At 43.5% G+C, this 25,394-nt stretch overlaps 2 protein-coding genes across 3 annotated transcripts in view; one reads left to right on the forward strand and one right to left on the reverse strand.

Annotated features, from left to right (window-relative positions):
- Positions 1 to 4,837: 4,837 nt before the first annotated feature.
- Positions 4,838 to 6,795, forward strand: LOC128299439 (UPF0692 protein CG33108). The gene is made up of 3 exons (XM_053035409.1): positions 4,838 to 5,557; positions 5,852 to 5,948; positions 6,015 to 6,795. The coding sequence occupies exons 1-3, from the start codon at positions 4,995 to 4,997 to the stop codon at positions 6,234 to 6,236; spliced, it is 882 nt and encodes a 293-aa protein (XP_052891369.1). The 5' UTR covers positions 4,838 to 4,994; the 3' UTR covers positions 6,237 to 6,795.
- A 146-nt stretch (positions 6,796 to 6,941) lies between these two features.
- Positions 6,942 to 25,394, reverse strand: part of LOC128299438 (phosphofurin acidic cluster sorting protein 2) — a 41,574-nt gene continuing 23,121 nt past the window's right edge. The window contains exons 3-12 of one of the 2 annotated variants that reach the window (XM_053035407.1): positions 16,025 to 16,841; positions 15,611 to 15,923; positions 14,230 to 14,382; positions 12,975 to 13,497; positions 12,736 to 12,890; positions 12,386 to 12,645; positions 11,943 to 12,296; positions 11,775 to 11,862; positions 11,578 to 11,694; positions 6,942 to 11,488 (exon numbers count right to left, since the gene is read on the reverse strand). In XM_053035407.1, coding sequence (XP_052891367.1) covers positions 11,358 to 11,488; positions 11,578 to 11,694; positions 11,775 to 11,862; positions 11,943 to 12,296; positions 12,386 to 12,645; positions 12,736 to 12,890; positions 12,975 to 13,497; positions 14,230 to 14,382; positions 15,611 to 15,923; positions 16,025 to 16,841 — 2,911 coding nt within the window. In that variant the 3' untranslated portion in view covers positions 6,942 to 11,357. The remainder of the gene's footprint in view (positions 11,489 to 11,577; positions 11,695 to 11,774; positions 11,863 to 11,942; positions 12,297 to 12,385; positions 12,646 to 12,735; positions 12,891 to 12,974; positions 13,498 to 14,229; positions 14,383 to 15,610; positions 15,924 to 16,024; positions 16,842 to 25,394) is intronic. The other variant, XM_053035408.1, reaches the window with a different exon arrangement.

Genomic DNA, 25,394 nt, shown 5'->3' on the forward strand with positions numbered 1-25,394 from the left:
GCCACTTTGTGGTTTGCAGTTTCTATGATGAATATGCTTCGTTATGAAGCATTCGTTTTAAACATTGAATTGATTTTAACATTTTCTTTACGAATTTCTTGTCATCGATTGGTGGATCTACCCCATCTGCACAGAGAAAAACAAAAGTTATCAGTTTATTAAACTCCACTTCAAACTCCACCAAACTGCGCTGTTTATTTATCCGATATAGCAGATCAGCGACATCCATCATATCTTTTGCAATCTAACAACATTCTTATTTGTTAGTGACAGTTGAGAAAAAAATGCTACAAGGGAATGGTTGCTGAGATGCAAATGGTGCCAAATAGTTAGGTAACTTCTTAGTAGGTAATAAGCTCAAGGTTTAGAGGTTTATGCAGAGATAAATTATAATATGTTATTCTCAAGTCCCCAATAACATAGACCTCGATATCATATCAACGTCTCACACAATCTTAGTATCACATTAAGCTATTATATTCTATGACGAACATGGATGAGTCAATTCTTTGACGCTTCTTTTAAAATACACAGTAATTCAAGTATAAATACTACAACTATCACGCTTTTTGAGCTTTTTTTAATTGATGGTCATTTTACAAAAAGTCTTCGCAGCCCTGAATTAAATTTAAAATTGTGTGTTAGTTTATACTACAGAATACTGCGGTATAATGGATTAACTCCAACCATTGTTCATGATGAAAACTGAGTGTTCCACTCAAAATTACTGCTTCGATAGTACTAATGTTAATAAATGATACTGATAAACTATTTTTCACGGTGATACAGCTTTGTCTCTGACCAGTTCTGCGGGATCTCAATATCTGTTATATGCAAACTGTGCTCCAGAACGGAGCAGAACCTTCTAAATGTGTCAACGAGCACTTACAAATATCAACAGAAGAGTATCGTTGTAACCAGTCGGATCGTTCGATCGTGTGATCGGATAATATATTATCATCGTCTTATATTATTTTTTTATTATTCCATTGTTCACTATTTATTTTATATCAGTATTTGTAATCAAACTAATTGTCATACCGATTGGTGACGGAAAGTGCAGCTTTTACCTACAATCAATCCATCTACAACTACTAGAAATCCCCTTGAAGAGCAACCTGCAACCGCCGGCAACATCAATAAACATAGGAACCCCTTACCATTCTTTCTCCTAACTACTGTGGCCACTGTGGATAAATACCATCTATTATCGATAATCTCTGCCAATGGTAAAAGGAACCATGTGGCACTCACGAAGCTTGTCCAAGAAATCCTTCACTCACAATCGCATCAAACCACCTATAGGTTCGTCACACTGTGCTCTTTTTAGCCTCATACCAAGAAGATGCTGGTAGATCATAAGCTTTGCAATTTCCCAAAGAGTTCTAGCCAACATATTGATACGGTTATCGCTATCGGCAGCATATCTAATCCTACCAAACCCCGATTTAAACAACACAAATGATAGTGCGTAGGTTTTCTAAAATCCAACGTCCATAACAAAAGCATTGACAACATCCTCCAAAGGCATCGTACAAGTCTCGTGTCCGAAGAGGACTTCAGAAATATGCGACTTGTGCAGCTTAAGCCATGAAGTCGAAATCGAAGTTGCATGAATTGATTTTTGTATTAAAAAATTAAATTCAACCTTTATATAAACCATGCGCATTAACCGCTCAGTAGTGATAGCTAGCTTACACGGACGTCAAATAACGTACCCAAAATCCTACAACACACCGACCCACTGCCCGGGACGTCAGTTCACACGGCAAGGCACTATTAAATCCAAAATGTCCCGGTAAGCTAGCTTAAAGCCTCAATTACGGAAGTTCATAAGCGCCGAAACTCAATCCACCTGGACGCGGCACACCTGGTGCGCCACGACCGCTATGAAAAGTGTGTGCTTAAAGAATTCGTTCGAGTTTTTGAGCTCGAGACCGTCCAGGCGGGTAACCCGCAACCCGGCACGCCATCCGGTCTGCTTTGGTTCGACCAATCGGCCGGCCCGGAACGAATCATGTCGCCGGTCTTATCGATGAACTGCAGCCAGCCGCAGCGCGTCCCTGCGGTGTGAAGTTCTACGATGACCGTCTCTGTGCGCTTTCCGAAACTGAACGAATAACGTTGCGAACGAGCGAACTTTCCCGTGCCCTGGCCAGTGTGCAAAATGTCGCGAAACAACTGCTAACAAAGAACGACAAACGGTACAAAGCGAAACAGAAACAAACTCCAATGTCCAATGATGTTGGTGGACACCTTGCGTATTTTTTTTTCCTTTGGTCCTTCGTTTTATTTCTTCATCATGGCACCCCCCCAGTAAGAGCGCCACTATGCTTCGAAAGGTATATCCCAAACAATGGAACGCACACACAGTAACTTGGCCGCAACGGTCTCACAGGGGAGATGCCCGGGAGCTGATCGACTTTCTTCTCATCCGTTTTGGCGATCCACGCTCTCGGGACTGTCCCTTTGCTGACCAGCTTCTTTTTTGTTGCGCTTGTCGCTTTATGTCGATGCTTTATGCTCAAGCACCATCCCGATGAACACTTCAACCGACGGCCGATCCCCGGCATCCCAATAAAAGGCCATAACCGTAGAAGTCAACTGCAAAATAGGCACCTTCCGATTGTTTACCGTTTGCTGCACCTGCGTTTTCTAATGTCCGCCGGCGACACTTTGCTATTCCGGCGCTCGCCGTCCCTCCCCCGGACCAACCCGGTGGACTCGGCCAGCTTCCAGCCATTGTTAGACTTTCTGCAGTGACTGTGGATGTTTTGGATGGTGATGGGGAAAAAGAAAAATCGGAACACTGTACGGTTGGAAACATCCGGCACTGCTACTGCCACGACGCCATACTGGTACGAGAGAAAGAGAGAGCGTATCTCTAACGAACGCACAAAATCTATTCACCCAAACCGTTGTCTCAGGGCTGTGGTTTTGTTGTCGTTCGTTTCGTTTTTTTATAGGCCAAAGGCCTTCTTTTTGCCACAGTGTGCTAGCGTTTTTTCACCCCCCCGTAAACCTGAGAAGGTGGTGCAGTACTGTGATAAACTTTGCCGGGGTTTTGGATTCTGCAACTTTCCGAAACCCGGATGCCAAATTCCATCACCTTTTTCGTCCAGTCGAAAACGGTCCCCGAGGTCATCGATGTACACACGCAATAGGAGTATGCAACTTTGCGCGTGACCGTTATGCCGAACGACATTTGCCACCCGCGGCGGGATTCATGTACTCGCGTCGGAAGCACAACCGCAATGGGTAAAAAAAAAAGCGTGGACGGAAAAGTCTGCCCAAGCGAGAGGAAGACTAAGTGACCGGTTCGATTTTACGTTTCGCTGAGCTGTAGCGGCTGGAGTTAGTTTGTTGCCCGGAAGGGTACTATCAACCGTACACCGTGTCACAGGTGAGATGAATGTTGCATCCTGCGGGGTGTGCTTTTATGTTATTGGCGTATGAGAAGGGATGAGTGTGTTTCAGTTTTGTTTTGAGTTTTTTTGCTGTTGTGTGTTCATTGTGTGTTATACTCGCGACAGAACTTTTGTTCCATTCCTTTGGGGTAGTAATCATCCTTGTTGTGCGTTTTTTTATGTTTCATTTGAGTTTAGTAATTCATTGAATTTAAAGTTTCCGCTTTATCAATACGAGAATTTTTATTGGTACGTTTGGTTGTTTGCAGAGCTACTGGAATTATGCAGTTGTTGATTTAACTGCTTAATGTACTTCTATAAGTGTTTAATTATGCAACAGAACTGAAATAATTACTGCAGCAGCGGTTCAAGTATTGTGTTAATAGATTGTTATTCTCTGTGCTACTTTACAAGACGTTTTGACCCGTCCGGTCGAAATGGCATCTACTTAACCCTGATCTTTCCTGTGCTATGTGATTTGTGTGCAACTCCTATATAGAAGAAACAGGTTACGCGAAGTTTAACATGAATGTCACAAATATGCGCGACACACTCTTAATAAAAGGCCACCTTTGACGTAACTTAAGGCAATAATAATAAATAAATAATACAAATAATAAATGATACAAATAAAACAAATAATAATAATATAAATAAATGGTTTAATAAATGATACAAATAAACGGATAAGTTTTGTTGTAAAGTTATTACTTCAAGTACAAAAAATTTTCACGTGTTCCATCAATGTGAAATATTTCTATTCAAATATGAAATCTTTCAGTGAAATATTGCATCTCAGTTTCAACGTGTTTCATCTTTTCGCTTCACACTTTGTAAAATAATAAAATTAATCGCTCATCTCACACAATTTTTATCAAAAAACATGTTCATATTATTTATTATTGTGCATTATTCATTGTGGTACATCTTACTGAATAATGCTGCACAAAAAGCAGAACAAATCTAAAATGAAAACCTCCGACCTTATTCACCAAATGTCTCGCTGAATGTCCAGCTACCTTCACCTCAGTTCGTCGTTTGTTTACCATTTTTTTCGAAGAACGAAATCTATTTTTGACAATTCTTTGTTTCTTTCCGTTTATTTTCCCCAGCTCGCAGCTGTTTCGCTGGCACTGTAGTTGTTCTTCTGTTCTACTTTTTTTGCGAACGGCCATAAGGTGAGAATAGTGTTCCACGGTCCAACCGAATGTCCCAACTCCGTGCTCCTGCTCCATTTGCTTTCCCGTTTGGTTCCGTAACTCCAAAACCTACACGCCTCGGCCCCATGTTCTGTGCGATTGTTTCCCCACCCGTTTGTACCCGTTCTAACTGTGTTTGCATTCTCATTTCTTCTATTCCGCGCTCGGTAAAACTGAAAATAAAACTGCCCCACAGCGCACGACACACCGCCGTTGTCCCTTATTTTCCATCCCCTTTTTTGGCGCGTACTGGCCTAACCACAACAAAGGGATATCGCCATTCGCCCGTCCTTTTCCTAGCTCACCCTCAAACGCACCCGTTTCACTCTGTCTATCCGTGCAACAAAACCTTCTTGCGGGTGCCCGGAGAGTGCCACTCAGCTACTAAATGTCGAACAGCACTCCTTCGCCTCCTCCATCGCCACCGCCACCACCACCATCACCTGCGCCACCACCGCCCACCCAGCCCAAGACGCCCCTGTCCGAACTCAACCTGGATGTGCTCAATAACAGCAGCAACCGTATCGGTAAACCGAAGCATAATGTGATTCTTTCGTCCGGTGAATGTGTCTGGGCGACACAGTATCCCGAGATACAGAAGGCCTGCTTCCTGAACCGCGTATGCCAGTACGCACCGCCACGCGAACTGCGCGTACAGAACGTGGAACCGATACTGCAGAATGGACCCACCTGTGGATTGACCGCCTTGAGCATGATCTTCGATGGGGCACCGTCAGCGACTGCTTTACTGGAACTGGCCGTTGGCCGCGGCTACTCGAACAATGGTGAAATGTTTAGTGCACGCCAGCTGAACGAACTGTTTGAACTGGTGCTGGAGGAAAACCGCCACCTGGTCGAGTATAAACCCGTCACCCACACGCTGGTCGGTGGTTGGATGGATGATCCGAACATCCAGGTCAAGCTACGCCTCGGCGCAATGTTTCTCGTTCCGTATCCTTTTCCAACAAGACACAACACACTTTTTGTTTATTTATACCAGATTCTTTTTGTAGCGTTACGTTTGATTAATCTGTTAAGAAGAGTCATTCTTATGCTCTCTTTATTATAAAGGTTTAGAATAATTAATTCATCTCCAATAGTCTTCAATGAATGTTTAAACCGATGAGACTTATCTGACCTGACTATGGTCTGGATTGGAAAGCCAAGAGTCTTTTGCTGTCGGTTTGAACCGTACAACATTTTGTACAAAATATAAATCCTTTCCTTAACCATTACGAACCGCAGCTACGATCCGGACAAGAACCACACACCCTGCCTGAACAAAGGACATCGTGCCCATTGGGCACTAGTGGTCGGGTATCTCATCGATCAATTTGACGACGTAAGTGCATGTTCCCGAACCTGCCTATAAAACATTCAATAAAACGCTTCTTATTTACCATTTCAGTTTTACGTGTTTGCACGCCATGGGAAAACGAAAAACCTCGCCATATGGTCACTGCGGGACCTTTCCCGGAGCAATGGTAATCTAGTCGAGTTCTGCCAACCAGCAGGACATCCCAACGAAACCTTCATCCTGCCCGAGGGCGGCATGGGTGGATCCAATGGATTGCGATGTAAATTCATCATGATCGAACACTACAAGGCTAAGAATGAGATCGTACTTTGACGCGGAAGGAATGAAGAGACTTTCCCCTTACCGAGCTACATCCCCGTCGGCTTGTTTTCACAGATGTGTCCACAGCATTACCTACGCTTTATATAGGTAGCCCTTCAGTTCTTCCCAACGTTGCTAGAAGATATTTATTTACTACGTTCGCCGGGGAGAGATGCAACTATTTATTGAACTTTATTTATCTTTATTTTACTCATAGCTTTATTTTCGGGTTTCCGTTTTTTGGCTATATATATATATGTATATGTATATGTATATAATTTATTTTAAAACATGCATAAAACAGTATTGAGATATTTGTTGCCCTTCTTTTTTCTCCCACTCATTCACATTCTCTCTCTCATTCTATCTCTCTGCTTTGTGTTTCTGATTTATCGTCCCTTGGGCTGAGGATGGGGAACCACCCCACCGGGTAAACTATTTCGAACCGCTATCGACTTTAGCGCTATCGTTCAGGAATCCTTCTGGCACGATCCACTAACAACCACCACAGGTTGTTGCAAACACAGGAAATGTGTGCAAATAAAATGCAACTCACATTTCTGTCCGGACGTTCATACGTCTCCACCGAAGATGATGATCCCTATCCTATATGGCCCGGTTTTGTGTAAAGGATTCTTTCAAATGTGTCCCCATCCTTGCAAACACGCACCCACAGCATAACGTACTTTACTGTATTTAGTTTTCACTAGTTTCACATTTATTGCGCTTATTGTTTTTTTTTCTCCTGTTTCCATTCACGGTAATGAGGAGGGTGGCGGGGGTGGAGGGCGGTTATGATTTGAGTAATGTTTGCGGCATAATAATGGGTATGTATGATTAATATGTATGCTTGTCGGTTGCTTTATTACGTGTATATGATGCTTGCCATTCGAGTATGATGGGGTTTACATATTGATTCAATGCCATGCCAATATATAGATAAGTGTGTTCGTGTGTGCTGTGTGATGCATTCAGGGATAAACTAATAACACTCGCGAGCAACACGGTGGACATCTGTCCCACCGAGGAGAGAACGAGAAAGGAGGCAGAAACTGTGTGTAGAGTATATTTACCAGGGAAGTAACAAAGCGCACACATCCTTTACGACTTATACGAGGAGTGTATCTGATTAGAAAATGGTATTTTGTGTTGTTTTTATTATATAAAACATACTGCACGGATGAAAATAAAAGGAAAACTATAAAATCAAAAGCTTTTTTGTCGGTTTCGTCTAATTCACAAAGGAAGGACAAGAAAAAGACTAATTAACACTAGAACTACCGGACTTCCACGTAATCACATTAATATTTGTGTGTTTAAACACTGCTTTATTATGCAGGACTTTTATTGTACGAGCTCCAGTAAAACAATAAAACATAGTCTAGTGTTTTCGAAACTGTTTACAAACTATCCAACCTATTGTTAAGGGGGTAGTTCTAGTGTGAATGTGCAAAAAATCCGAATCGAATTGAATGAATTGTGCTACGTATTGCTCCACAACATGGCGCCTGCTCTCGAAGCCTTTAACATTAATGCTATCGGCCACGTAAATACACACTGCTACGAGGGACGAAATTCTGGCAATGGAGTAAGCATGACGTTAACCAGTTACACATTTCAACGGAGCAAAGCCTACAGAATAGTAAACCTAAGTCGGTAGTAAGCGTCTAATACGACTTTACACATCAAATAACGATCATTCTAAGCCGCACCCGATCAAAAAAGATGATAGGTATATGTATAGGAGACAACCGTGTAGCATTAGTGTGTTATCACACCGAACAGCCAGAAAAGCTGCACAACAAAGTGTTGATGACAGTCACGAACAATTGCCATAGCACACTACCTAGTGAGGGGCGTAGAAAACTCACTGGACAGGTCAGGTTGGAACAGCAAAAACCTAAATCTCTACGTGGAGGGATGCGTGCGCGTATGTGCGTTTGCCATAAAAATAAAACCCCGAAAAGGATGCGTATTACATGCATCGTACCTTGCACTAACGTTGGCATAATCTACTGCATGATCTACACATGATAGAAAGATGAGAGCTAATAAGAAAGCAGCAGTATTTGTGTTGCAACCTTCGCCTACACTGCTTACAGCCCATATGCCGCTGTTTAGCTAAATTACACTGTCTAGAGCCTGTTTATGTTTCCTTTGCTATGAAATGGCAATTTAATGATTTGATGTAGTACATTGTTTGTGGTTTGGATTGTGTTTTCTTTTTCTTTCACACGCATTATCTCTCCCTTAGTAAACTCCCGCATTAGTTTTTTCCACAGCCATAAGTAACGGACAAACGCTTCGTTCGTTTGTCTTGGGTTTATCTATGCGCACCACCGCTTCACACTGCGTTGGGCAGCGTGCGCGTGGCGTGTATGTCCTTTCATTCAAGGGATATGTGTCAGTGCAGTTTTGTGGGGGGAGAGTGGGTTGTGTTTATGCGCAATGTTGGTAGTAAGAAGCCTCGGGAAGGGTGCTAGCACTTTTCTACCATTACCCTACTTTTCCATCGTTAGTGCAGCTTCGCCTTGTCCCGGGAGTTAGAAACATTTTACCTCGCCGCAAGAATTTTCGCGGGTAACGTCAATATCACGAGCATCAATTTCAATTCTTTCGTGTTTGCTCTAAATGCTTCGATTATTATCATTACGACAAATATCCTGCACCGTCCGTTGTATGTACGTCTTGGTTTCGTATGTTTTCTTATGTCGTTGCGCTTTTGTCTTACTTTTTTATACGTACAACAATACTTACTCCTCTGTCCAATCTTTCTACCTTTCTCTGCTTTTTTCCCACGCTCTCTCTCTCTCTCTACTACTTCTGCAATTTCACGTAATATCGTATAAAATATTTTACAACTTCTTGCACCTTTTCACTGCGTAAAATGACTGTTCTCAATTACTGTTGCTTTTGTTTTCTAAACTACGACATTTACTGAATGCACAATGAAGTTTGCACACGAGCACTTACGAGCTGCTGCTACTACTGCTGCTACACAGAATAAATAGACGTTCACGGTTTCACGGTTAAACTGTATTTCATTTAATTCTGATATTATTATTTACTTTATCTTGCAACATTCAGGAAATTGGCCTTGATGCGGATCAAGCGATCAACCTTTCCATCCGTGCTGTGAGTGTCGTGTCGTGTACGTCGGCGCTTACGAATAACAACGATGGTTTTACTTGTAACTTTACGTAATAGAATGCGGGTTTGTGTTTCTATAGGTTCTTAAGAGTTTGATTTTATGAGCACATTGAGTTTATCTAACGCGATAATGATGGCATTACGGGGCTAAAGAAACCCTTTTCCCGTTCACCTATTTCCACATCGCACATGGAGAAATATGATGCAAATAATAACTAAAACAAAACTTTCCTCCACATTTATTATCTTACAAAACCCATTTTCATCGCCCCGTCTCAAACTGAAGCTAAGCGGATGTGACATGGTTCGTGTTTAATCGCTAGTTTTATCTACGTGCCGGTAATGCGTCCAAAACGCCCAGCATTCTCATTAATTATTGCAATATTACACAGCGGCATTACATTAGTTGTAATTGTGCCTGTCGTTACGGTTCTTTTTTGCGTTCAACAACAGCAAACGCGTACCGCCTCTTTCTACAATCGTCATCTCCGCCCTTTTTGCTACTGAACAAATTTTTACAATTTTAGATAGACACCTCATCCATACATTACGCCACTACGTACTAAACCTCTATGACAAAGTCAAGCAGTCTCTAAATGGTTGTCTAAAAATTCGGCCAAACGTTATTCCCTTTAAACTGGGAGCTGTTTATGAATTGGGGGTTTTTGCAGTGATGATGTGAGTTGACCCCTTATCTTTTTTACAGACGTATCGTTAAAAATAAATAATTCCAATCATGTGTGACTCCTGTCCACTACTTGCACAGTTGTGAGGTTTCTTTATTGCCTAATAAAAGCAACTTGTGCCTAGTATTGGATGTTGGAATTGGATGTTAAACAAAACCTTTCATCCTTCTTTAATACAATACACTTGTGTGATGTTTAAAGATGGACTGGTTGATGAAATGGGTCTAATTCCGCTCACCTGCAGCAAACCTATCGTCTTTGCATCACTGCATTCGCTCCTGTCAGGACGAAAACCTCAAAAGCTTCTTCCTTTCTTTTTAGAATGATACAATTCCTGACGGTAAATGCAAACGCGTTGTCAGAAAAGCATTCTGTTGTGCGAGAAATTTTGACGACACGTTTCACGCTTCGATTAATCGCTAGCCATTCTTAGTTTTGCTGGTTGTGCTTCTAAAGACTAGTTTTTTTTCTCTATCTCCCTCGCTCTTCCTGCTGAAGCATAACCAACAAAACGCCACACAGTAAAGCGGAGTGCGCGAGCTCCCGCACACATTGTAACGCTAAACACCATAATGATATGCGCCGTGTGAGTAGCAGTAGTTGTTGTGAAATGTATTGTATCTCACTCAAATCGCAAAATTCTTATCACAAAATCAAATAAATTGAAAACAAATAGATATCTCTCCCATTGGTACATTTGCACTCATTTCCATGCAGGAATGAGATACCGTGGAAAGCAAAGTAGTACCGACTATAATTTATGGTATACACTGATGCGCGTTTGCAATACTGACGCAACTGGGGCAAACGAACGTGTGCACCTTCATACCAAAAGTGAAAATCACGAACGAAATCTTATCGCAGGAAATACAAAACATTTTGCTACTACTATAAAATACATAATCTCCACAATTGCGATACACAACCTGCTGGATATATGGGTACGCACGCAGCACGCCTAATCCCCGCGCGAGCGGCTGACTGCGGCCCAGCTTCGTGGTCGTAAAAGACGCGATGTACCCGTGGTACTGCCGCTCGTGTGACCATGACCCGCACTACCGGCTGTTGATGACGGGAACGACGTATTCACTGGTGGTTCACAGCCGGCGGATCGTGGTAAAGGTGGCAGTTTGGAGACGATTGACTGTTGACAACCCGTCGGTAGCAGCGGTCCGAAAGCTACGAAGCCAGCGCGGGTCGGATGGGCGGAAGGTGAGGAGCCTAAAAACGACGGTGATGGTGTTGCTGGTGATGTAGGAGTGGGTATTAGCTCCGTCAAAACGGAGGATGAAACTGACTAGGTTAGCATTTCGGCCGGAGCCAGCGGGGCACCGACCAACGCTATGGGGAAGTTTTTAATGTGCGTTTGCCACTGGGAAGATAGTTGGAAAAATTTCACACCCGTCCACTCCGTACCATCGATGTACACTGCAACCAATTCCAACGCGAAACGATCGAAAGAGAAGCGAAAGGTTAGCTACTAATAAGTACTGGTCGTGCAAAACAAAACAACTTACCTCGCAACGGGACTGGGTGCGATTGTTTCGGTGAACATATCAAACGAGCCACTCCTTCAACGCACTGCTCTTTCTCAGCATCACGATCTTTTTCCTTCTTTTTACCCAATCTCATTACTACAAAAAAAAAACCATAAAACATGATTAAACAAGCATGACAATCGTTCGTGTAACCTCTTATTACAAAAGATACATACTTTTCTGCTTTTTCTCCTTGGTAGCAAAGCTTAGTGTTAAGCCATTTGTAAACTCGCCAAAGCTAGGAGCTTGCGGTAGTCGCCAAACCTGTTGTAGGATATCAAAAAGTAAGGAATCATTCAAAAACCAACAATAAAACATTCCAATCCAATGGCTTATAGATATACCTGCAGGTGTCGGAAAGTGCTCTTAATACTGTTTTTCCCCGACGGATCCTGGCCCTTGCCAAGCGGTTTCTCTTTCGGATCGAAATTTGGCCGTGCCAGCGGCCAATAATCCACCTGCAGCTCGAGCGACTCTTGCATCTGCGTGGAAGATGATGACGCTTGTTGCTGCTGTTGCTCCTTTTGTTGCAGCTGTGCAACCGCGACCGGTGTTTGCGATGTTGGCGGTGACGTTCGACCGCTCTGGGGTGGCGAACTCGACAGCATTCTGTCGGCGCTGCCTTGCGAAAAGTACGTTAACGATTCATCGAGATCAAGAGACACCTGGGGCCCTTCTAAACAGCCAATTCTAACGTCCTGTAAGCCGTAAAGAGAGCGCGGGGATTTGTGTGTTTAATTTCACAATATGAACATTTCCCATATTAAAGATCAATGCTGCTACTTACACTAACAAACGGTACAAATATTTGACAAGAGTCTTCATCGCGATAGTTGACCATCGCTTCGGCAATAGGAACTTGCGTGCACGGTCCGCCCGATATTAGATATCGCTGTATTCGGTTGATAAACTCGGCTGATTCATTCTTCGATTGTGCGCTTTCAAGGTTGGCCGTACGATCACAGATCTGCTGCCAACTCTCCGTACCGAACATGCTCATGTAGCTCGAATCAATCATCCCGATGTAACGAGCGACCGCGCATGATCCTACGTTAAGAAAAATCGCGTTTAGACAACAATTTATACGATACGGTTTATTAATCCGTATCCTTCTTGAGGACCTTCATTGCCACTCACCTAAAGGAACAATGTAAAATCTGATATGATTCACCCAATCGGGTGGCCGAATGCCCAACAATTCCACGTAATGACGCAAAACGGCGCCCTGCAACCAATCGCCTCCGACTAGAACTACTTTCACAGTTGTTGGTGGTTTTGCTGTTGAATTACAGCTGCAAAAACGGAGCAAAAAAGGTAACCATTAACCAATATCTATTGGCCACACACACAGACATGAATTTGCAAACGAGTCTTACTATTTCTGAATTTTGTTCATAAGCGCCTGCGTTATTGCCTTCACCTCAGCGGTATTGTTGGGTAAAAATGTAGGCCGAAACGTGGACGATATGAGCGAAGCTAAGCGCGGTGTCGGCGATACGGTGCAGGCTTCCGGCGGACCTACGATCGTGACCACCTCCGGTAGCAGCGATTCTTCCGTGGTAAATGTTCGCTGCAGCTGTTCGAGCAATGACCGCCGCGGTTCAACATTAGTCGGCGACAGACACGTTTCGAGCGGCGAAGGTTTCTGCTGTTGGTGCTGTTGCTGTTGTAGCTGCTGCTGCTGATCCATCTGGAAGCTGAGCACTTGTTTCTGCTTTTTGGCACTGTTCGGAGTGCTGCTGCTGGTACGGAACAGTCGGTTCTTCTTCTCAACTGCCGTTTCCTTCTCCTTCGGTGGACTGCCAGTGTTTTGTGGATCGGAACTGAGTGCTTCTGGGTCCGTATTGCCAGCACCACCCTCATTACCGGAACTATCATTTTTCCATTCTCCGGATCGGTCTGGGGAAGAACATTAAATACACATTTATTTTGATATTCTACAGTGTCAGCTAATGAACAGATTTACGTAGGAAATAATTTGAATGCTACAATCGAATTGTTAGAGAAGGTTGTGAAATCAGTGAGAGTGATATCGAACGAATCGTTATAGCGTAAGAAAATTGAAAGGAAGAAAAATTTAACAAAGGCAAAGGACCATCATCGCGTCAAAGAACCAGAACAGAAATCATAATAAACGGTAAATGCTTGCCAAAATTTAAACGTTTCCGAGCTGGAACAAACAAATCAAGGCACAGTTAATCATTAGCAGTAGTCGATTAATTAACTTCAAAACAAACAAAGAAAAACATAACAACACTAAACTGATGCCGCGCAAAAACCACGAATCGGAAAAACGATGCAGTAGATGCTTTGCGTTGGCGAGCATAAAAAGGTACTTGCTTGTCAGTGTAGGTAGGTGAACAAATACATGGTGAAACGTTTATGCAGCTCTTTAGCTTAGGAAGATAATTCGTGAACTGTAGGGATGCATCTACGTACGAACAAACCCGGTGCGGTGAGTTGACGGAAGTAAGAGAGTGATTGTGCACACAACGGGGAGGGTAAAATATATATGAAGAAGTAAAGGGTAGCACAGTGAAGGGATAGAGAGAATAAGAGTGTGAATAAAGACGATAGATAGAGTACGTGAACCACAACGATTGGTTTTGGTTGTTGTTGAAAGCTACAAACCTTGGATGTTACTGTAATTGCTAGTCTGATTGTTATTAATACTGTTGCCGTTCATACTATTAATAAGATTATTGGCAATTGTTATTGAATTGCTTTTCTTTTCGGCGAGCGAGTCACGCTTCTCTAAATTGGGTTTCTTTTCTGGCATAAAATCTGAAAGGAACGTAAAAGATAATGAAAGAAAACAAATAAAACAAATCGAAAGTACTAACTTAAACGGCTAGTAAGCACATTTTGACCAACACCGGGTACCACCTTATTACCGAGGGGGAATGTAGTATTTTGCAAACATACAAGATGGGGCGGTCGCGAAATGTTTTGATGAAATGAAACACGCAAACAAATTAAGGAAAAATGACACAATTCGTAAGAAACGCAATAGCCATGCAATAAACACGTCCTGGTTGTAGTAGTCATGAATCGTAAATGGAATGTCAATTTTTCCAAAGATGGCGAGTCTAATAGAGACAAAACATTTTAATTGATTTGTTAAATCCGACGCTAGAAAACTGATAAACCACCGGCGAGCGTGTTTGTGTCACAAAATATTAAACTGAATTTACTACAACACCGGAATGCGGTTTATAAAACACAAATAGCAAATAACTATAAACACTAGAATGACCACATCCGCCAAAATGATTGATTTTAAAAATTTAAAAAAATAATTTTTAAGAAATAGTAGTATTTCTGATTATTTGAACAAACTTTTAGTTTTGAGAAATGTGTAAAATTGGGTGCTTTCCAAACATTGTGTTTCGAAAACGAAAAACGTGTTTCGAAAAAGAATTGAAATTGAAGTGAAATTTCTTCCTCAGTCGTTTGAGCTGCAATCATTGGGAGGAAGTACATTTAATAATTATCAGAGCATTGTTGGAATTATATTAACCCAATATAGTTCACATTTCAAATTATAAACCAGTCAAAATTAATAGCAGGTCGTTCTAGCGTTAGCGAAGTTTTCCTAAATGACACTTGTAAAAAGAAAGCATTAAAATGAATATTATAATAATAAAGCAGCTTTAATAATAAATGTATCACTAGAATTATCAATCTATTTCTATCAGATTCCGCCAGCTATCAAAAGACGATGCATTTATGAATAAAGTAAATAATAACTGGAAAAACTATAAGCGATATGTAGCGTATATGGTACTAAAACTAGTGTAGTATCACCACTAATATCATGATGTAGCTTTTTGGTGGAAATCATTATGCAGCAAAGCAATAAACTAAAACAGGCGGTATTGGATGAAAATGCGCAAACAGGGATGAGGCAACGCGCAATTAGAAACAACTTGCTCCAAAACGCACAACAAAATCGGCCGCAGTTATTCGGTACAATGGCGGGCAGTGCATGGCAAGGATGCCATTCGTTTACCTTTGTTACCACTACCCTTCTGCATCGAGCTTAGCTGTATCGAGGAATGCTGCTGTGTGAGGACCGGTTTGCCCGTGTTCTCAAAGAATGGCCTTAACGATGGCTTCGGCGTCGAGCCGATGGAAAGACTATCCATGTCCTGCCCGGAATCGTCCCCTTCGCCGCACGACAGTGATTCCAGCTCCTGGAACAGTGCGTCCAGGTCGCGTTTGCCGCGCAGTGCCGGACCACGCTCCCGCACATCACCTTCCAGCTCTTCCGGCACCTTGAAGCGCTTGAGCAGTGAAATGATGCGTTGTTTGAAGTTTCGTTGCTAAAAGAAGACAGACAGGAAGAAAAAAACAGTATTTTAGCAACATTTCCCTAATGCTACGAGACTGTCGATGGCAGTTTAACCCATATCTCATCACTTACCCGACTCATTTTCCCCCGTGATTTTTCCTTGCCCATGTTGTCAAAATCACTATCGCTATCGGCCTGGTTGGAGGGCAACATATTACCGTCCTCCTGTTCACCGTCCTGTTCGCCCGATTCGAACTTTTTGTACGAGTCGCGCTTCCCGGCATAGTTGCGCTTGGCCGCGTACCCCGACAGCCCTTCGTCGTTCTCATCGCCCGAGCTGAACTCTTGCTCCTCGTCCTCGTCCGAGTACTCGTTCACGCGATCCGTCACCAGCAGGCTGTTGTTGTTCTTGTTGTCCTGATCGACGGGAATCGATGTGACCTGGGTGGCGCGCAGCGTTGCTATCGTTAGACCGGCCCGACCCGCCTTACCCGACCCATTCAGCTCCACCGTCATGTCCATCGACTTCTGCAGCACGGCATCCATCCGGATGACACCCTCGGCCAGCGTTTTGTAGCCGAGAATGGTTCTCGTTTTGTACTTTTTGCGCCGCTGCAGCAATATCAGCAACCGGTTACCGTCGCGCTTGATGAAATGTGGATACTGTAAGCTAAAGTGCAGATCCAGCTCCGTTTCCAGCAGTGGCGGTGAATTTAGCTGACCAACGCTGGCAAGCGAACCACCGCCCGATCCACCGGTACCGCCAGTGCCGATTGTTCCACCTCCTGTGCTGCTGCTGTATCCGCTGCTCAGCGATTGTGGCACGGGAATCTCGTGTGAACGGAGCGTTCGCTTTGAACTTTGCATCCGAACCGCCAGTGACAGTGACGTCAGATCGGACGACAGGGGAGTAAGCAGGGACAGGCGGGTAATTTTTAACGAGCATAATCTAAAAAGAAATATCGGATTTAAAAAAAAATAAATCAATAAGTGACAGTCCACAACAATAAAATAAATTTCAAAAATAATTCTAAATACAAGCTCCGTGTAAATGACGTACATTCATATCTTAAATTATGTATGCAACAATAGACATGAATACCATCGTTTGCAGTGTTTCCATTAAGTGTTTCATAACCATGCGAGCTATAAAACGGAATCCTTTTTTTGAGGTAAAAGTGTGGATAAATCAACACCACCATGGAACTGCGACCGATAAAACGAGGATACGGTTGTGCACGGTTTTATAGAACAGAAATTTCCCTTCGTCACGTGAAGCTGACCCATTCGTGACGCATGGGAATCGTGACACATTTACCATGCCATGTCCTCTCTTTTGTGCTCCTTTGTCACACCGTTTCGGTGCTGCCGGAGAGCGCGTGTGCCTAATGACCAATCGACGAAATGAATGTCGATTTAGTGCATAATTTATGAGCACCTAGTACAAACAATTCTCCAACCCCACACCGGTCTGTATCACCGACGCCGAATATCCATGGTGCATGTGGTTAGCCATATCGTGTGCGGATTAACGATTCTGTACCGTTCGTATGTTTAGACCAACATTTGTGATACGAATGGAAACGGATAAGATTATACATTAATACAGGTTTCCCGCAAATATGACGGGCGAAGATAAAACACCAAGATAACTAATTGTCCATCATTCAATATTTGATTTTTCGTTCAGAATTCCTGCTGATGTTGCCCATTGTTTCGTCATGGAGTTGAGGTGAAATTATCATTTGTCTACGAACAGAATTCCGTCCGTCATTCGGAAACATTCAATCCATCGGATCCAAAATGTACGTGACAAATTGTAATATCTTCGACATAGCTAGCTAGCCCAAGTCGTCCCGAAGTTCGCCCTAATCCCTAGAGAATTAACTCCCATTCACCAAAAGAACACACCTTCTTCGCATTATGAAACTCACTCTAGCGGACACCATCCGCACGGTTGCTGTTTGTGACTTTTTCCCAATTTCGCACGGCCCGACGAAAAAAGGTCACCGAAAGTTCCGAATCCACCACCTTATCTTTACCTCATCAGCTTATCGTCATATACCCTCCCAGGCTGATAACATGGACATGATACACCCAAAAGCTACCTTTCCCTATTAAAGCTAGAACATCGTCACCGGTTTCTTTTTTGCGTTCTTTGGCTTTTGCCTGCACCTTTTTGCAGGTGTACCAACGCTGACGATGGACATTAGTTATATGAAAGGGAAAAGAAGCACCACACAACAAATCACGTCCGTACGCGCTCTTTGTGTGGGACGGACCATGTTGAGTGTTTGCATGGTACGTGACGTAGATGCAATGGTAAACGGTGGACACGACACCTTTTTGTCTTTCGTACATCCCGGACCGGACAACTTCCTTGGACTGTATGTTGCAAAACCGGAAGACACACCCCCGCCACCACCAGCGGAAGTGCCATAATGTGTATTGCTTGCCATTAGGGCACCAGGGAGAAAATCACAATGAAGCCATCATTGTTGACAGGCTCAACTGAGCATGAATGTGAATATTAATTACATATCACGGGTTATCGGCTATCCCACCAGCAGCGTCGTAGAATGGCATCACATCAGAAGTGCACTCAGTCGAACATTGTTGCCAATATCTTTACCAAGAGAAGGCATTACAATTTAGTAAACTTTGTTGGAAATTCGTTGTTGAAGCAGAAAAATTGTTAGTTGTTGTCGAGAAAATTGATCAAACTATAGCTCGTGACTATAGCTTCGAGCAGCAGAGTTTGTTTCAATTCCAATAATGCCATCCCGGACGGATCCCCAACATGCATCCAAAAGCCACACTTTCAACTCGAACTGGAAACAAAAAACCTAATGTCTTACGTATTGCAAGCGCAGGAAACGAACCGCAGACCTTAGTGAACAATTATTTCTACTAACCACCTAACCTTACTTTCACCCTTGCTGCTAGCACGTCTGCCCCTATTAGCACATATAGCTTACCCACCCTTTCTACTGTCTATACGCACACCTGTCCGTCTCGACCTGTCAGTAGCAACCGGTGCACGAACCGTACCGTCCGCTCTTCTGCCAAATTAACCAATGAGCCACTAAAATTACTGTACCACCACAGCCATCGTGCACCATCCACCCCCTCCTTCCCGTCGTGACGTGTGCGGTGTCATCCTGAAATAATCTGGCACCGTTACCGGGAGATGTGTGTTGTTTTTGGCGGCAGAGGCGTCGGGCTGTACGCGAAAGCAATGCTTCCGAAACGTAAGCAAATTAATTGTCCGCAGTAAACTTAATTACACCAAATCATTGCGCAAACACGAAACCACAAAATCCACACACTCGCAGCCACATTGACATGTTCATTAGCGTGATGCTATTTTGTCTTTGCCAAATACTTTGCCACGAGCGCCGCTACTGTTTGGTGCGGCCAAACAAAAAGGTGTATTTATGTTATGCTACTTTTCCATCACCATTCTTATAGATGGTAGTTACTTGTACAAGTAAATTGTACAACTTTAACGTTTGTGTGTGTTGTTTCTGTTGTTTGTTGTTTTCATTTTATAGACAAACTTATCTCCTTCGGCAATGGACACCATTCAAACGTTCGATTTATCTTGTGCTTGTTGACATAATAAGCGTTTAAATCGTGAGATGAAAATAAAGGCACATTGCGATGGTGGCGGTAGTAGCGTCACGAGATCAACACTCTGCTGCGCTCCCTTAGCCATCTCCCTCCCTCCCCTCCGCGAGTCTGCCATTTGGTGGTTGTTTATTGTCGTACCGATTTATTTTTGCAATTTCACACATGGGCCAAGACAAACGACGCTTTCAACGGGAACAGTCTTAAAGGTCGGCAACATTGTGAAAGGGCATAGGAAACAGGTGTGCCAAACGCAGCAGAGTCGGGACAGGAACATTATTTACATTGCATTTGCAATACCAACAATAACAATAACTGCTACAGAATCATTCTGACAGAACATCTGTCTGTGCAGTAATAAATGTGTAATAAATGCAGTAATAATAAATAAATGTCTGTGAGTATAAAGTGCAAAGGCTTGTTAAGTATGCAATTTTGTAGTTTAAAAACTACAACTCTTTTGTCACACAAAACATATAACTATCTGTAGCTAATAGTTTGACTCTACTCTCCCTCTCTGCATAAAATTTCGTTAATGTCTGGAACCCAAATCTGAACGTATCGCCTATCCATACATACGAAACCTAAGGACATTATCGGCTGGAACTCCTTCGGTGTCACTCTAGTATCATTATTAGCTCACGAGATCCTGTGATCTTAAGTTTATTTTAATTGGATTTCAGAGATTTTTAGCTCTAACTATCTGTCCAATTCGTCTCACAATACAGAGATCATGTGTGTCTGCTCCAACATCATTCAACACAAACCGAACCAAAACCGATCGCAGGGAATTTCAGAATCAGAATCCTTATCTCAAAGGCGTATGTGACTACAGAAACTGCGAAAGATGTTTTGAGTGAAAGTGACCTGTTGCACAGGTGTTGACTCTTTACATAAATGTAGTTTTCTGTGTATGTGTATGTAATTTTTAACCCAAAACCCAATCTGAGAGTTTCCAGCGATCTTGCTTGATCCTCAGGAAAGTCCTGAACCATCGACATCTATACCATCTGATTATCCAGGAATCTGGATTGAGAAGGTGATCCTCAAAATGATGGCGATCTTCGACGATTCCATTTCAAAATCGCTGATGTATATGATGACTGAGGACACTAGTGTGAGTTTAGCGATAAGTCAAGCGATCACAACTACCTGATCAAGACATTCCTGGCCCTTAGAACCAATAAGTATCTCTTTGTATGTGACATTAGTCATAGGTCGTGCTTTAGTTTTGGGTCAATATTCCGCAAGAGGAGTTCATTGCGACCTAAAGATTAAACCCTCATTATGTTACCGAATGAGACCTTACCATCAATCAAAAGATGAAGGTATCTGTCGCATTCTGCACAAAAAAAAAACCTCATCAACAACAAAGGTCTGTAGAATCTGTGCAGCCATCGTTCGCACTTGAGTGCGTTTCCGTCATGGTACTACTTGCTGTTGTCCTAAACTACCAACCTGCCAACTGTCCGTTTGACGGATGTGAAGATCACCGCCGTATTACGACCGACCTTGCCCCAAAATTTTTCCCCATTTCACAGCATCGCACGAGCCCCGAGAGCACGCACCTTCAACCCCCCGTAACCTTTACACCAACAACGCTACATTGCACCGCACCGATGCAGAGAGCAACACCCTTCGCTACGCTGCACCGGGTGCCACGTTGTTTCCGTGCCCGTGCACCGTACGCGTTAACTTTCGCGAGATATTTTTATCTTATAATGTCCCCGAAAAGAACCCTGGCCCGATCGGTTCCTGTGCAGCTGCTCATTGGTTCATTGGTGCGTGTAGTGTGTTCATGTTAGAAACGGTAACATTTACGGCTCCTTGGCTTGAAATCGTAGAAAGAGAGGAATGTTGACACGCTGACCAACAAAAAAAAAACACACACACACACACAGAATACCGTGCTTGCCACCGGCAGTGAAAATCATGCCCCAGCATCATGGCCCCACAGTCAAGAAAACTCAAGGAGATGTAAACAAATGGCCGGTCTCCTGCGCGTCTGCGTACGTGAATGATGAGTTATTTACGTTACACAGCGAAACGTATGGGTATGGAGCAGCCACTTTGCGCTTTGTATACGAGGGGGGGAAATTGTACGTTATTCTGCTCAATCCAATTCAAATTACTACCTTTAATTATGCGACACCCGTGCCATATGAATACAAGTATGGACCTTCTTTTTTTCCCTCTTTTCCGCCCATCAATCAATCAAATGTGTCGTTTCGAATAAGACCATACGAATTGTGTGCGCTTGGGTCGGTAACGAACCAAATGCGAACGTTATTATGTATGCAAAACCACACGACACCGTACTTATGGTTATCTTTATCGATTATCAATTGATTTAGACGCAAAACGCGTATCGCCTTCATGGGCTGGGAACCATTACGGGGCGCGTGCTGCTGTTGCTTTTCACAGCCAAAACGGAACCAAATCAGGACGATCTGTTACGAGCACCATTTTTTTTTGTGTTTTTGCTTGCCACCAGCAAAACGTCCGCTCCATATTCTAATGCTAATGCGCACGCGGTCTCTGTATGATCGAATATGGGAACGAATGATTGATAGTAATTATTGCGCACTTAGCAGAACGCCAGATAAACAAATATTCCAATATGCAATTGCATAAACAAAGCCTAAACTTTTCACAAGAATAATTTACAACCACATTTGGTGGGTGATTGCAGTTAGAGAACAATATGTAAACAATTGTAAAATAATGGAAAAATAAATACAATGAGTTAAAAGATGCTGCGACAAACTAAGGGTCTGTAATTATAACTGGTTATATTATTACTATGACTAAGTTAAAGTTGATTGCTGCAGGAATAGCGCTAACATTTGCACAACAATGGTCATACAAAATCGAAATGTCCAGAGAAAAGATGCCAGCAATAACCACAACAAAAAAACCCTCCATAAATCAGGTCTTTTCAGATAACAACCTGCCACAGTATGCATCAGTCAGCAAGGTCATGCCAGAACAATCGGAAAGTTAAGTCCACAATTTACCCGCACCGGGGAGCCAAACTACTGCTTGCGACCCTTGGGTGGTGCCGGACGACAGTGAACAAGCAGTCGGTCGAGAGACGCAGTTGTTGATGAATAATTTATTCATCCTGCAAGCTTGAAGTTCATTTCCGTGCGGAATTCCCTTCGCCAACCAGCGTACTCCCGTTCCACCGCCGTCCAGATCCAGTTGATGGCGGCAACGGAACACAACAAGGAAATTCGTGTGGCGTAACCACTTTAGCGAATCTGTCAAAACGGTTAGAAAAAACCAACAATCACGAGAAGACGCTGTGACATGCGACATGCTGTTGGATGGTGAAGCACAAGTACATACGGCCAACATACCAAAAAAAAACGGATCATCACCTTAATAAAAGGAGAGGAGATATCGAAAACTTGGCATACAACTCCTTTTAAAGAAGCTGTTCTGTACTACCTCGTTCGAAATGGGGAAAATATCCAGACTCATCAATCTATCATTTTTTATTCCCGTACGCAAATCAGATGAGATGATTCTGGAGATGAGCACGATTATCCGGTTGCCCTTCGACTGCTGGCCTGGAGGTCTTTACTCGCTCGCTGACCCTCTCCTCAACGGTACCGGAAGCAGAAGCGGATACAGAACAGATTGCTCACCAGCTAACCTTCAGTGGCCATCAGAGTACGGACCCTGGTGAGGAGGAAGTATTTATGAACTCATTCATCATTCTAGCACACACGTACATTCTAGCTTTTGCCCAATTTCTACGGATGGTCCCAGCGAGGGACGAGCAATTGACCAAACCACCCCTATTATTCAACTGGACGGGCTGCTGCCTCTTCTCTCCCACCGCAGCAAACAGCAATTCTTCTCGAACGACAATACTTTACAGTTCTCTGCTCCACTTTTTGCCGGAACGGAAATGTCCAAAGGCATCTCTCTCCGCCCGCAGAAGGCCATAGAACCAGGCAAGAAGAAACCCGTGGCCGCCAAAAGTAGGGCAAGCATAGATTGGTGTTGCCTCATTGCTATTCCACCACGCTCTCACAGCTAATCATTCAATCTCAATCATCGAGGTCCTCCCCGTTTTCCCTTTCCTGTTCCCACCTAACTGTCCCCGCCACTGTTCCATTCTGAGACATTCTTTGCCGTGGATCGGAAAGTGTTTTGCAAAGAATCGCCACGAGCTCACCACCGGTTGGCGGACGCTGCAATCCCAATCTCGTTTGCCGTGGAGCATAATCGCATCGCTTCCACGTTCGACGCAACTTCGAAACATTTCGTACCACACGGCACGGTTAGCGTGCGTTGTGTAATAAATAATACATTTAATATTACGAGCTGTTACGCATTTGCAACCGATCGATGCATGTATCTTTCGATTTTTTTTATGATTATTATGGTTTGAGATTTCCCCCATCCTCCTTCTCTACAAAACGGCTCGCTGCACGGCTCACGCCGCATCGGAAGCTCGGCGCGGTCGGGTGTTTGTGATAATTTCTAACCGACCGCCCCGTCGATCTCCGTCGTCCGTGCAAGCAACATGCAAGTGAAAGCATCCGAATGTTGTTTGGGGGGGCCGAGCTTCTTCTTTTCCCACCCAAAGCAGCTTTTTGCTCGCATCTGCTCACTTAATAACGGCAGAGGAAAAAATCGATTACAGCACCGGAATGTTCGAAGGCATCAGGGTGAATGTGGGCGCACCAGATAGTGCTGAAAGGACCGTGGAAAACCGCCATAGGCATCGGGGGAAGAAAGATGCGTGAAAATTGCACGATACCATTTCCCAGCGCCCCGAAGAAGCCGAGAAGTATGAATCAATGGAAGGCTATGCTTTTAAGGTGGGTTTCGTTGAGCTTTTTGCTTACTTTCGGCTGCACCACCTTCTTATCTCACATGCAGCGCGCCACAACAGAGCTACTAGAGCACTTGTTCACTTCCTCAAACCGTGTTATGTCGACGGGCGCGTGAAGAACTGACGTATTTGTTTGTGTAACACATTCGCTCCGTTTGCTGCTGCTGCTGCTGCTGCTGCTCGGGAGCGGGTTATCTTCTGGTTCACCTTTTATCGTCTTCAAAACCGGGGGCACGTGCGTACAACAGCCTTTTTTTCCCCTACAGCATGATTTCATCCATGTAAAACGTATCGCTAGAACGTGTTGGCAGCAAACTGCAAACTCCATTGTACTCCAAACTCATCCAACTTTGGTGGCATACTAACCGACCATGATCGATCCGAAGGGGTTCTGCACCATTTTTAGCGCAAACCCCATCAATTCTCAAAGGGTTTAACGTTCCACTTCCACGTCGAATGGCAACCTGCACCTAATTCATCCATCCTTTTCGGTGGGACGATCTCGTCCGACTGCATCCAATGATTAATTGTGGTGTGTGGAAATTCACATTCCCCAAAACATGGACACGGTGCATCGAGCGAACCTAAAATGTTATCCCTTGTGGATAATTTATGAATTTAAATATCACAAAACCCACCAGTCAGGTTTTGGAGCGTTGAACTCGTACAACTTCTTGGTTCCTTTGGGGAAATGCAGCTGTAAATCAACCGACCGAGAGCACCAGTGAATGACGCCTCCAAGGTGTCAGAGCGAGAATTCGATGTTATACGCTAACCTTCCATCGACAAATCAACAAAATCTACGTATTCAAATACACTTCACTTCATTACTGACAGTGACAGACGAAGATTAAGCGGTTGCGACCTGTCACACGTTGGCCAAATCATTAATCGCTTCATCGAAACCGATGTCGCACGGAATTAAGAATGTATTCCCCACATCCCAAGGATGGATAACAGTTGGTCCAAGGTTTGTACAGCCGTATCTCACCATTCTGGACATATTTCACCCTCTTTATG

The sequence above is a fragment of the Anopheles moucheti genome, chromosome 2 (assembly GCF_943734755.1).
Source record: "Anopheles moucheti chromosome 2, idAnoMoucSN_F20_07, whole genome shotgun sequence".
In the NCBI taxonomy this organism is placed as follows: domain Eukaryota; kingdom Metazoa; phylum Arthropoda; class Insecta; order Diptera; family Culicidae; genus Anopheles; species Anopheles moucheti.